Source organism: Vicia villosa, linkage group LG1, assembly GCF_029867415.1.
Source record: "Vicia villosa cultivar HV-30 ecotype Madison, WI linkage group LG1, Vvil1.0, whole genome shotgun sequence".
Taxonomy (NCBI): Eukaryota; Viridiplantae; Streptophyta; class Magnoliopsida; order Fabales; family Fabaceae; genus Vicia; species Vicia villosa.
The window spans coordinates 97,435,519-97,449,810 of NC_081180.1; the positions used below are offsets into that span (position 1 = coordinate 97,435,519).

Below are 14,292 nucleotides of genomic sequence, written 5' to 3' on the forward strand. Positions count from 1 at the left end.
TCACTTTGAACTTAAATGATTCGAGATATTTAAAAGATTAGTTTGGCAAAAACAAAATATTGAAGATTTTAAAAGATGTTGTAGTTTTAATTTATTTTAAAAAAAATACATCTTACAATATAAATTTTTATATCTTACAGAATACATAACATTGATTTTTATATGAAAAATATTTTATATATTTTTAAATTTTCAAATATTTTAAATAAAGAAACAAAAATACAAGATCAAATAAAAAAGACAATAAATAAATTCTAACGCTTGATAAAACAAAAATATAAATTTTAAATTATTTGATAACAATGTGTGTGTTTGAATTAACGGTGGATAAAATTGATTTTGAGAGAATTGAATTTGGTATAATTGATTTTAACATAATTGATTTATGTTTGGAGACATTTAAGTAAAAGTGAGTTGAATAATAAATTTCAGGATAATAATCATGTTTAAATTGAGAAGCTACAAATTATAGCTTCAACTATAATCAATTCTAGAGGCATCAGTTCTAAAGGCAGAATCAATTCTATTTTAGGATAACCAAACACCTCAAAATCACTCAAAAATCAATCCTACACTAAAATTGTTTTTAGTGATTTCAAAAGTCAATTCAAACATGCTAAAAGTAATTGTTAAACAAAAATAACAAAGTGATTTTAATTTTTTGTTTTCTTAAGTATCATTACTATTTTTTTTTTTAATTTATAATTGTCCTCTATAAATTTTCATATTTGAATTCTTACTTTTGTGTTTGAACAATATTTTCGTAATTATTCTCTTCATAAGTTGATCACACTTAAAACATTTATAAGAATGACATTTTTTATAAAGATAATTATGAAATTGTTGAATATGACTCATATTATTGAGATAATTATGGATTGTTGAAATAACTATGGGTTGTTGAGTATATAATTTATATTGCTGAGATAATTATGTGTTGTTGAGATGACTATAGGTTGGTGAGAGAATAGCTCATATTGTTAAGATAATTATGAGTAGAGATAAATAAAGGAAAAATATACTTATTATACCTTCTAACAATTGGTATCAGATGACAGTTAGTCCCGGAGGTGCGAAATTCGAAGTGATTCAATTTGACTGAACGACTTGGCCAAATAAATCGGCGTCCCAACTACCACAGAATAAGGTAGGTTAGTGTTGAGCACTGTCATTCATTAATCGATGATGATGGACATGTTCAGTTCACCAACATGCAATTTAAAAACGACAATGATGTGAGAATTAAATTATCGATATTTGATTGACATAATACTAAGAGACCAATAAAGTCAAATGCTACCTTGATCAGATTCATTCAGATTCATTCGTGTTATCTGTTGAATCTTGATTTTTCCCAAGACAATTGATGAAATTCCGATGTGTGTAGTTGAGCCCGATGAAAAAATAACTAATTTATCTGATCATATATCTTGTTTGTGTTTAATCTTTTTAATTCACAACTTATTGTAGGTGTTTGGTGTGTTACATGTTAATGTTTTTAATTCACAACTTATTGTAGGTGTTTGGTGTGTGACATGTTAACTTTTATCTCATTTAATGGAGTATTTATGTTCATTGTGTTTGTTTATGGATTCACTTGTCTTTTCGTTGTGTTTCTTTTGATAAATATACATTCTACATTCTTATGCTCATTTAATGGAATGAAAAGAAAAATTCTAAGAGATTTCAGAAGTGAAAAAAGAATTTCACCCAAGTGTTGACACCAAACGGAAATGAGAAAACAAACTCCCAAGAAAGAAACAAAAAAAGTAAAACTCGGATAGTTAATTAATATACAATGTTTGTCAAATTTTGTATTGAAATTCATTTCTCAGTTTGTGCATAGCTCACATTGCAGGTTATACCCATTTCTGTATGGAATTCTGTACGCACAAGGAATGTTGGAACATTTCTGTACACACAAGGAATGTTGGGACACTGGCCGTAGGCATAACAGGACACCTAGCTGGAGTCCTTAATGAGGCAATTCTAAACATGGACACAATTTTAACCTTTAGCTTCAGGTATGCTCTGAATCTAATATACCTACTCTGCCTTCACTCAAGCACAACAACATAAGCAATTCCAATTCCATGTCTTCCCTTCAAATTGCTATTTCCAATTACTTGCACACCTTTCTTACCATCTTTCCTTGCCCCTCTTATTAAATACTTTGCTTTACCTTTTTTGGTTTCAAGTGTAGATTCTTATAATGCATCACCATGAAGGAACATTAATATCCAATAAACAATATGAATTGTGACCTAATGGGACACTCCATTCCTTATGATGATAAAAACTACTGATAAAGTACAGATTTACATAAGTAACTTCAGATAGAAGCAACCCAATAATTGGCATAGTTGTTGTTTTTTTATAAAGAGGGGGTGTGGAGAGAGATCGAAGGGACCAACTGAAATATTTTTTAACTATCTCAAAAAAAAAACTTTACAAAGAACATATTCAAGCTAACCACTAGAATGACATGAGTATATTATTAGATTAGTTGATCTGGTTTCACCTTGCTGCTATTTCTTGTTGGACACGATCAAAACCAGACAAAGACTTCAAATGGTTGTTCACTTCTTTTGCAAGTAATGTCAAAGGATGGTCAAACAAAAGTGCTTGGTACATAAACCAATTGGCAAGACTAGTCTGAATGCATGTCCATGGCAGAATCGTTGGAACTGAATGCAGTGCTTTGCTGGTGAAAAAGGCTGGATTCAGTGTTCTGGTTTCCATTCCCTATGGAGGGTCCGGTGAGGTAGTTCCCTCCGTCACCAACTTGATAATGCTGAAGACTTCGACGAACGGGGCTTGGCAAAGCATTCGGAAACTCAAAACTCTTAGGTTGATTATCACAGTGCTCTGATCCAAGTTCCTGCCCAACAACTGTTTGGCACGAAGAACCGGGTGTTACTGTAAAGCCAGAACTAGCTACTTGTGTTGCTGGTGGTAGTGCAGCTCTAGGCGACACAGATTGCTCCTCTCCAAAATAATCCAGTTCATTCTGCAAGCAGAGAAATGAACTCTCATGCATCAACTTTGTAACCAATAAAAACATATAAACTAACATGTATTGAAGTACAAAGGCATCCTAATGCAACCAAAAATCTACTACATTTTTTCCACATTTTGAACATCTCCGGATCATAATCACTTATTATTTTGGGGGTATTGTCACACCTGCAGATCTTAAAATGATACCAAAAAAAAAAAAAGAGCATCTCATTATATTTTCTATCCCATTCCCTCCCAGCTGCCATCTATCTCTACAACTATGTAATATAATAAATATTGATACAGCCACAATAAGAATAATGACACTAAAAAAATCATATTCGCCAATTAAATTTGTGGAGAGTTGTCCTTCCCGCAAATCTTAAACATGCTAAAAAAATACAGGCAATTTGTCTTGTCTACCACTCTTTAACCTTTAACAATTCCCTAGATAACTTTGTAACTTCTAGAATTCTGTGGCGTGAATGGACTGAAAAATTCCGAACACTTATTTCCACAAATTTTTAAATTAGCAATTATATAAGTATGGAATGGATGTAACCTATTCTATAATTCTAGACAACAAAACACAAAACAAAGGCAGGACCGGAGAGGCAATATCCATCAGACAATTCAAAATGGCTTTATCCCACTTGAATTATAAGTGGAATAACGGGTCTGAATGCAGAAAATGGAAGCTGACAAAAGGTTGTGTTAATGATCCTGCCTATGTAAACAAAATTGCAACTGATTAAAAAAGTATTTGGAAGAGCTTGTTTGGGCATATTGAATGACGTAAGCACTTCATTAAGTGTATAGAAGAACTTGAAAAATAGCTTATGATGATAAGCTTAAAATGTTTTCAACTTATTTTAATAAGCTTCTTATAATAGCTTACAGAATAAGTTAATATAATGTTTCTCCTCACCCCCTTATCGATTGTAGAAAAAACTTACACGTATGATATGCATTTATTGAATTAATTAAGAACTTAAATAAGGTGTTTACAGAAACACCCTTATTGAGCAAGAATCAATACAACTTGTCAAAATTTACTTGTACAAGTAAATGGTTTATACTTAAAATAGTCAAAATTTCAAGAGAAGATAACAAGACTATGATAATTATAGAGCCATTTTGTTAGGTTTCATTTACGAGATTTCAAAAATTGACAATCTCAACGAAAAGCAGCCCTGATTAAGTCAACAGCCTGCTATTGCAATCAGTTACAATTTGGTATATGAAACTTATGCCCTTTCATTGTCACTAACTCCTACTGCTGTAGTCCATCCCACTCCCACGCCCCTCTCTCCCATTCTAAGGTAGTGTTTGGTTGACAAGGTAGAATTGGTTGGAACATAACATATGGGTTATGTTATGTGTTTGACACATTAATAAAAGCAGGACAAAAGTATAAGAAAATGGTACAATCTAGTTCCATTAAAAAGGCAGAATTAGATAGAACACAATAGTATAGGTCATTCCATCTGCACGCCAAATGTTGCCAAGTGTGTTGGTTTGATTGTCTTGCCACTCGCAGTTCCCACTTGGCAATTACCAATCAGCAGAAGCATGTATGAATTGAAATTATACGCGGTGATGTATTGTATGCAAAACAGAGAACAGTGATAAAACCAACCTGAATATAGTTAAGTATATCAAGTGTTGCAACTCTTGATCCACCCTCTTGCTGTCTCCAGATCCACTGATAAAGTTTTTCCTGAAATCAGAAAAACACTGAACATTAACGAAATGCCAATATAATGCTTAAGCCTCAAAAAATAAAAGCAAAGACGGTGTCAGATAGACTACTGTATTACATATTTCATATAATTAACTGCCCAAAATCTAAAGAGATTTTAAAGTGCTTTAAGCTATGTTCCAATGACAGCTATATGCTGTGTGAGCTTGATTCACCCCAAGCCAAGATCCCCTAAAAAATAGCTTCCTTAATGGGTTAGTTTTTCATAACACTTACCCCTAGTGGCTATTTAATCAATGTCAGCACTCTCTAGTAGTCAGTTACAGGGTCTGTTTACATTGAGTTATCAATTAGCATAAACACTTGTAAGTCGGTTTGAGAGAGCTTATGAAAACAACTTTTGACATGTCCATAAGCTATTTTCAGCTCGTGACAATGCTATACAAGTAGCTTATACATAAGCACTTATATGATAAGTGCATATGGCATGAGGGCTTGATTAAGAGGCTACTTGGATAAATAACTTATTTGCAGTTTATGACATAAGTGCTTATATATAAATTTAACTAAGTTATTTTATATATGATACAAGTTATTTTCATAAGCACTATATTGGAAAACTTGTGAAAATAAGTTGAATAAAACTTATGAAAAGGTCCTAAGCTGTTTTTATAAATTCTCCTTGATAGCCTCACAAAACTTACTTAAGTAGATAAACACGGAATGTTTATCCAAAAAGGGCCTGAATCTCAAAAATTCATGAAGCATAAGTTGCAGAAAGGAGTTTTTTATGGACATGTAACAGAACCAAAACCTTAAACTTGAACGATGTTCAAGTTGAAAACCACCGGTAAAAAAATACATCTTGTTTACTGAGATTAATTATCAATCAATTGGTCAACATCATCAGTATTTTCTCCAGCAATTAGGAAGAAGCATGTTATTAAAGACAAAACACATTGTGCATAGAAAATCAAGGTTTTCACAGCTAAAATAGATGAAATAAACAATAACGATAAAAAAAAACTCAAAAGAATAATCGATTAACGAAGAAGTGATTTACGAGGCTATGTCGTTGACCAGCTTGGAAGGAAAGTTTCTGATGATTGAGCGCATGCATGTGAAGCTGTGAGAGAGAATTGGCAGCGCTACAAAACGAAGCATACATGGTTCGATCGACTTCGTCGAGCGTCGTGGCTATGGATTTTCTCTTCTTCGCCATGGTTGGAAAAGGAAAAGGAAAAGGAAGGAACGAAGAAGAAACGAGGGTTTGGTTTTGGGTTTGGTTTTATTATGGAGGAAGCAATGTTGTTTGTTTGTTTTGAGAGGAAAGAAGAGAAAGGTGGTGCGGGAGTGAGGATACATTTAGGGCATGCGTGGTGCACGTGATTAGTATTTGCTCGCGTGCTTCCATTGGATTAGGAAAGGAAGGAAAGTGTTTGTTGGTGTTTCTATGAGGTGGTGTTGTTGTCGTGCGGTGAGAGAAAGAGAGAAGGGGGTCAGGGGGCACTCAGGTGCGGTGTTACGTTTTGACGTTCTCACCTGTCTTTGCTTTTCTTTAGTTTGTACAGGGCTTGCTATTTGCACCCTACCGTTTGGTTTACATTTCGTATACATGGTAAGTTTTTATATTTCTTTGTCAACTTTATCATTTCCTTCTTGGTTTATTTTCAATACACCCTATTAGTTTCAATGCTACTCCATCATTTATTCACATTCCTAAGAAAAATTTTAAAAATATCGTCCGATTTTGTTTGGGAGTTTGAAGAGAAAGAGGAAAGACAATTTTGAAAAAATAAATGTTTGAGTAAAAAATAAAAGGAGTTAGATGTGAAGAGTCCGAATTTAATTTTATTATTAAGATTATTAAGAATTTGTTATGTTTATTTCCGAACTATGAGGTAAAGTTAATTAAGCGTCAAGCGAATTTGGTTGCCCATACGTTAGCTAAGACGGTCAATTCTTGATCTAGGCGTAGCATCCTTAATATGATACCTACTTGTATTGAATTAAATCTGTTAAGTTTGTTCCTGTAAAAAAAACAAATTGTTCAAATATAATTTATATTGTTATAATATTCAAAAAACTAAAATTATAATATATGGCAACTTCTTCTTACAATTTCTTTTAATGAAATTGCTAAAAAGGATGCATGGTTCCAAACACTAGTTTCTTACCCTAGAGTTTCATGTGAATGGTACAGAGGCCCATATTCCAACGACTCTAGAAAATCTTAAAAGTTAGGAGGATATAAAAGGATCACCTTGGAGTCGTTCCTAACCATGGGTCGGTTCCCCTACCCTCCACCTAATGAAAACCCAGTCCTAGATAGACGTGTGGCCAACCAACCGCGGCCTCTATAGTGGCTAGTTTCCAGAAGGAGTTGAGCGTTATTGCATGTGGGAAATTGATTATTGTAGTCGGACATGCAAAATGTTTCCAACAGCACCCCTGGCTTTGGGTGGAGATTGATTGTTGTAGTCGGGCGTGCGAAGCGTCGCCAGCAGCACCCCTGATTTTCTTTATGTGTGCTTTGTGTTGTGGAGACTTGATTAATCTGGTCAGATGTGCAAAGCGTCTCCGGCAGCACCCTTGACTTTTGGTGTATTGGGCTTCAATCTCATAGGTCGTACCACAGACTTGCCCTCACTACGCACAATCACAAAGAAACAGATATTTCAAAAAATACCATGTCATTTATAGTTGCAAGATATTCCTATAAATAACGAAGATGGTTATACTATCACAACATGTAAAATAAATGGGAAAAAGGGACACATAACCAGGCGTGCCAGTCGTCGCTTATTCCTTATGCCCGCTTTTGTTGGTCTAGCCATTTCTTTGAGGATTATTTAGATAGTTGGTGAAGGAAGCTATAATGATCTCCATGGTCACATCTTCCTAGGGATGACAAAAAAGTTCGTACCCGCAAATATCCGCGAATAAAACCCGTCATGGATATGGGGCGGGTAGCTTAATAGAAATCCATAGATAAAATAAATTGATATTTAAATACCCGTTTAGTAATGAATATGGATACGGGTTTAATGATATCTATACCCGCAGATATCCATATCCACTAATAAATTATAAGAATTACTTAAATATTAGTTTATTATACTTTTTTTTTTCATCATCTAAAAACTAGTCATCTCATTTATATATTGTTTGAAGTTTTCTTTGAAGAAAACCTTTTACATTCCATACAAATCATATTGGTCATTTCATATTTAAGCTTCTTATTTACTCTATACCTCACTTCAATAATTCCACCGTCCAACCAACCATTTTCCCTGTCCAACTAGTGTCTTCCTTTTACTCCTCCGTCGTCCGCTCGTTCACCATAACTCACAATCACAATATCTTTCATTTTTTGTTAAAAATGAAACGTATGGATAATATGTTTTGGTCAAGATGAAGGAAATTAATGTGATGAATTTTTTTGGTTAAAATAAGAGAGGTTTGTATAGATGTTATATGATAATAGCTTTTTGTGTCTTTAAAAGAAGTTAACAATATTTTTTTTCAAAAAAAATAAAATTAGAAAACAATATTATCCATGGATATTTGTAAATATCTGCGGATACCTTAAAACCCGTCGATTATCCGTTTAGCGGATACCCGCACGGATATAGATATCATATTAATCTAACTGGGCGGACACGGATATCATGATATCCGTCTCCATGGATATCCATTTACATCCCTATGTCTTCCTTTGATCTTGATAGACAGTTTGATAGATTCTTTTTGCTCCCTCGAGGTTGGCTCCCTCTGCATGTTGTGATACTTGAGTTTGAGATGCACTAACGAGGCGACGATGTCTAGTGTGGCTCCAAAAGATCTTCCCAAGTTACAGTTATAGAGGCTCATGCAAATGACAACGAGGATTTGTGAATTGATTGCTCGGATGTCCTTTCCATCGCCTATAGAGACCATAAACTCCACATATCCCCAATGGCAGGTGGCTGTTCCGTCCATTGAACGCCTAAAGGTTAAAGCCTTCATACGGTCATAGATTGACTCTATCAAGGCCCATCTTCTCGAATAACTCTTAGTAGATAAATATCATAGGAGTTTTCGCCATCGATGAGAATTTGGGAAACGTCAAACTATAACACCCTAGTTTTAGTAAACTATTTTATTTAATTTATTTCAATTTAATTATAATTTTTATGTATTTTATTTAATTATTATGTGGTGATAATTAAATTAATTTCGGTGGCAGGGATGTGTGACATTGAGAGGAGAGTTTATAGAGTAATTAGAAGTTGGTAGATTTTATTTAAATTATTAATAATTAAAATAATAAATTTATTATGATTTGTTTAATTAAAATGAGAAATAGAGGAAATCAGCCAAATGTGAGAATTAGGAAAAATTACGAAGATGGAGGAGTAAGAAGTATGTAAGTTAGGCTAAGTACGTAATTTTGAGAAGATTTACCCTAAATATAAAATTAGGAGATAAATTTAAAATTGGGAGAATTGTTGTCAGTACATGAAAATTTTGGTTTAGAGAGCAGAAAGCCAGAAGTTAAGAGTAGAATGTTAAGGTAAGGGAGAGAATAACTTTAACTAGGATATATGCATGAGGGGTAGGGTAGATGAGTCTTTAACTTCTAATAGTTTCAATGCTACTCCATCATTTATTCACACACCTAAGAAATTTTTTAAAAATATCGTCCGATTATGTTTGGGAGATTGAAAAATTAAATTTTGTTTGAGAGTTTGAAGAGAAAGAGGAAAGACAATTTTGAAAAGATAAATGAATGAATAAAAAAATAGAAGGAGTTAAGATGTGGAGAGTTTTGGAGAATTCATTTTTATTCAAAATTAGAATTTCTTGAGGAATAAAAAAACTTTATTTAAAAGGGGGGTTTTTTGAAGTTTTTTGAGGATTTAAACGAATTGTTCAAATATCTTGGTACCTCTGAATTTAATTTTATTATTAAGGTTATTAAGAATTTGTTATGTTTATTTTCGAACTATGAGGTAAAGTTCATTAAGCGCTAAGTGAATTCGGTTGCCCATACGTTAGTTAAGGCGGTTAATTATTGGTCTAAGCGTAGCATCCTTAATATGACACCTCCTTGTATTGAATTAAATCTGTTAAGTTTATTCATGTAAAAAAAATTGTTCAAATATAATTTATATTGTTATAATATTAAAAAAACTAAAAGTATAATATATGACAACTTCTTCTTACAATAATCTTTTTTAATGAAATTGCTAGAAAGGATGCATGGTTCCAAACACTAGTTTCTTACCCTAGAGTTTTATGTGAATGGTACAGAGGCCCGTAACGACTCTAGAAAACCATAAAAGCTAGGAGGATATAAAAGGCTCACCTTAGAGTCGTTTCCAACATGGGTCGGTTCCCCTACCCTCCACCTAATGAAAACCCAGTCTTGGATAGACGTGTGGCCAACCCACCGCGACCTCTATAGTGACTAGTTTCCAGAAGCAGTTGAGCGTTATTGCATGTAGGAAATTGATTATTGTAGTCGGACATGCAAAATGTTTCCAACAGCACCCCTGACTTTAGTCGGGCGTGCGAAGCGTCACCAGCAACACCCCTGATTTTCTTTATGTGTGCTTCGTGTTGTGGAGACTTGATTAATGTCGTCAGATGTGCAAAGCGTCTCTGGCAGTACCCTTGACTTTTAGTGTATTGGGCCTCGATCTCAAAGGTCGTACCACGGACTTGCCCTCACTACGCACAATCACAAAGAAACATATATTTCAAAAAATACCATGTCATTTATAGGTGCAAGATATTCCTATAAATAACGAAGATGGTTATACTATCACAACATGTAAAATAAATGGGAAAAAGGGACACATAACCAGGTATGCCAGTCGTCGCTTATTCCTTATGCCCGCTTTTGTTGGTCTAGCCACTTCTTTGAGGATTATTGAGATAGTTGGTGAAGGAAGCTACAATGATCTCCATGGTCACACTTTCTAGGGATGGCAAAAAAATCCGTAACCGCAAATATCCACGAATAAAACCTGTCACAGATATGGGGCGGGTAGCTTAATAGATATCCACGGATAAAACAAATGGATATTTAAATACCCGTTTAGTAATAAATATGGATACGGAATTAATGATATCTATACCCGCAGATATCCATATCCACTAATAAATTATAAGAATTACTTAAATATTAGTTTACTATACTTTTTTCTTTTCATCTTCTAAAAACTAGTCATCTCATTTATATATTTTTTGAAGTTTTCTTTGAGGAAAACCTTTTACATTCCATACAAATCATATTGGTAATTTCATATTTAAGCTTCTTATTTACTCTATACCACACTTCAATAATTCCACCGTCCAACCAACCATTTTCCCTGTCCAATTAGTGTTTTCCTTCTACTACTTTGTCGTCCGCTCGTTCACCATAACTCACAATCACAATATCTTTCATTTTTTTGTTAAAAATGAAACGTATGGATGTTATTTTGGTCAAGATGAAGGAAATTAATGTGATGAATTTTTTTGGTTAAAATAAGAGAGGTTTGTATAGTGTTATTTGATAATAGCTTTTCGTGTCTTTAAAAGAAGTTAACAATATATTTTTTCAAAAAAAATAAAATTAGAAAGCAATATTATCCATGGATATTTGTAAATATCTGCGAATACCTTAAAATCCACCGATTATCCGTTTAGCGGATACCGGCACAGATATGGATATCATATTTATCTAACAGGGCAGACACGGATATCAAGATATTCGTCTCCATGGATATCCATTTACATCCCTACGTCTTCCTTTGATCTTTATAGACAGTTTGATAGATTCTTTTTGCTCCCTCGAGGTTGGCGTTGATGGTGGTCGACTCCTTCTACAGGTTGTGATACTTGAGTTTAAGATGCACTAATGAGGCGACGATGTCTAGTGTGGCTCCAAAAGATCTTCCCAAGATACAGTTATAGAGGCTCATGCAAATGACAACGAGGATTTGTGAATTGATTGCTCAGATGTCCTTTACATCGCCTATAGAGACCATCAACTCCACATATCCCCAATGACAGGTGGTTGTTCCGTCCGTTGAACGCCTAAAGGTTAGAGCCTTCATACGGCCATAGAGTGCCTCTATCAAGGCCCGTCTTCTCGAACAACTCTTAGTATATAATATCATAGGAGTTTTCGCCATCGATGAGGATTTGGGAAATGTCAAACTATAACACCTTAGTTTTAGTAAACTATTTTCTTTAATTTATTTGAATTTAATTATAATTTTTATGTATTTTATTTAATTATTATGTGGTGATAATTAAATTAATTTGGGTGGCATGTGTGTGTGACCTTGAGAGGAGAGTTTAGAGAGTAATTAGAAGTTGGTAGATTTTATTTAAAATTATTAATAATTAAAATAATAATAATAATAATAATAATTTATTGTAATTTATTTAATTAAAATGAGAAATAGAGGAAATGGGCCAAATGTGAGAATTAGGGAAAATTACGAGGATGGAGGAGTAAGAAGTATGTAAGTTACGCTAAGTGTGTAATTTTGAGAAGATTTACCCTAAATATAAAATTAGGAGATAAATTTAAAATTGGGAGAATTGTTGTCAGTACATAAAAATTTTGGTTTAGAGACCAAAAAGCCAAAAGTTAAGAGTAGAATGTTAAGGTAAGGGAGAGAATAACCTTAAGTAGGATATATGCATGAGGGGTAGGGTAGTTGGGTCTTTAACCTCTAATAGGGTATTTTGCATGGATTAATTATGAGTTTTTATGTTATTATAATGTTGTTTGCTGAATTGATGATGAATTTTCGTACATGATTATGTGTGGTATTATTGTTTTTGGAATTGTTTATGTTTTTCTCCATTGATTGACTTTTAAAGGTTTTAGGGTATTGTGAAATCATGAGAAATGATGATTAATCTGTTAAGTTGATGAAATAAGATATAATAACAGTAGGTAATTGACCTATAATAATAAATTTTTGAAATAAGCTATTTGAACATGTTAGGGAATGTTTTGGGACAAGTCTAAGTTGAAAAAAATGAGCTTAGAAGTGAATTTTCTGTGAAAAACTAGCAGAAAAACGCTATAGAATTTGATTCGGATCACGACCTTTTGGGAGCCCCTGCCCAAATTGATTTGAATCACAGTTTGCACTTTATTCGAATCAAAAGGGTCAATTTTGTTCAAAATATTGTTTTGATCTGTAAATCCAAATGAGTTGTCGTTCAAAGCGTTCGAAGGCTAACGCAAATTACCATCAAATGGAATTGTTCTCATGGGCTGAATGTGTTGTGATAACATGAGTAATTGAAGAGAATTATGTGTATTCTTGATGTTGTATTGGCGATGATGCTATAACGAGTATGTTTGTAGGCTGTGAATATGATTTGATGTATTGCATGCTGAGTATGAATGTTGTACTCTTATGTGTATGAGACAATAGTTCAATTGAGGAGAGCTATTGAAATGCTTGATTTGCATTAATTTCATGTTGCTTTATGCATATATATATATAGTGATTGTGCGGTAATTCAGAGATTGGATTACGAGACTTATCAGTGCATTATGTTAGGATCAGAGAGGGGTCTTAACACATTGATATTAATATGGATGATTTATACATCATTTGAGTTGTGTCAAGAGGCATATTCACTAGTTCAAAGAAGGGATTAGTGGCTTGTCCCAAGCTCAGAGAAGAGGCTCATGGGTTCAAAGAAGGGATCTCGTTCATGAGAGAACCAAATATTGAGTTGGTACCACATGCATATGCATCGAGTTGCATAGTTGAGTCGCATTACATAAATATTTTATCCTCAAAGTCGTTTTTGGCTTAATCTCCATTGGATGAATGATTTTCCATGTCTATCTTTCACACATGAGAAGCTTAGCTCGCTCAAACCTACATTGCTTGAAATAATCCTCAAAAAAACTTTCATTTTTGTTAGGTTAATAAATAGTAGCTTGACTCATTATTCTACTATCTAGTGAAGAGAGATTTAATAAGTTAAGTCAAACTATTGAGAGCTTACTTAAGTTAATTTGAACATGTTAGACCATCCTGTAAGAATCTAACTAGTATCCTACTAACGTCCATGTGCCTAATGGTAAAGCTTGGGGCGTTTACTAGCCGTCTGACCTAGTCATCACACCTTTAAGAAATACCACCCTTAGTTACCCTACCACGCCTTTAGATAATGATATTCACAACATATTAAAAATACTACCTTTAGTAATCTACATGATATGAAATCACTCTAAACACATTATCTTTCTAATGACTTTTATTAGTTCTACAATTTCAATGATTATATCTTCTTTACTCTTTCAAATTCAAAGAAATTATTCGAGCAATTGATATATTTAATAAAATTAATAATATACCAACAATCATAATTTTTTATCGATGTTTCTAATCAAATCACTTATAATATTTATAAGATTAATTTTAAAAATTTCTCAATAAATATCTATTTGATTTATTTTAATTGAATGCATGTATAAAAATATTTTATTTATAAACCAATTTCATATTTAATTTACAATATTGCTTTTTAGAATTTTAGTTCTTCATCATCTCTCTGTCAAGGGCCCAGTACCGAAA

At 33.3% G+C, this 14,292-nt stretch overlaps 1 protein-coding gene across 1 annotated transcript; it reads right to left on the reverse strand.

Moving 5' to 3' along the window:
* Positions 1-1,774: 1,774 nt before the first annotated feature.
* On the reverse strand, positions 1,775-6,227 carry LOC131643645 (uncharacterized). Its single transcript, XM_058913923.1, has 3 exons — positions 5,766-6,227; positions 4,640-4,720; positions 1,775-3,010 (listed from the first exon to the last, which is right to left on the reverse strand). Exons 1-3 carry the CDS (start codon positions 5,922-5,924, stop codon positions 2,651-2,653), a joined length of 600 nt encoding a protein of 199 aa, XP_058769906.1. The 5' UTR covers positions 5,925-6,227; the 3' UTR covers positions 1,775-2,650.
* Positions 6,228-14,292: the final 8,065 nt, after the last annotated feature.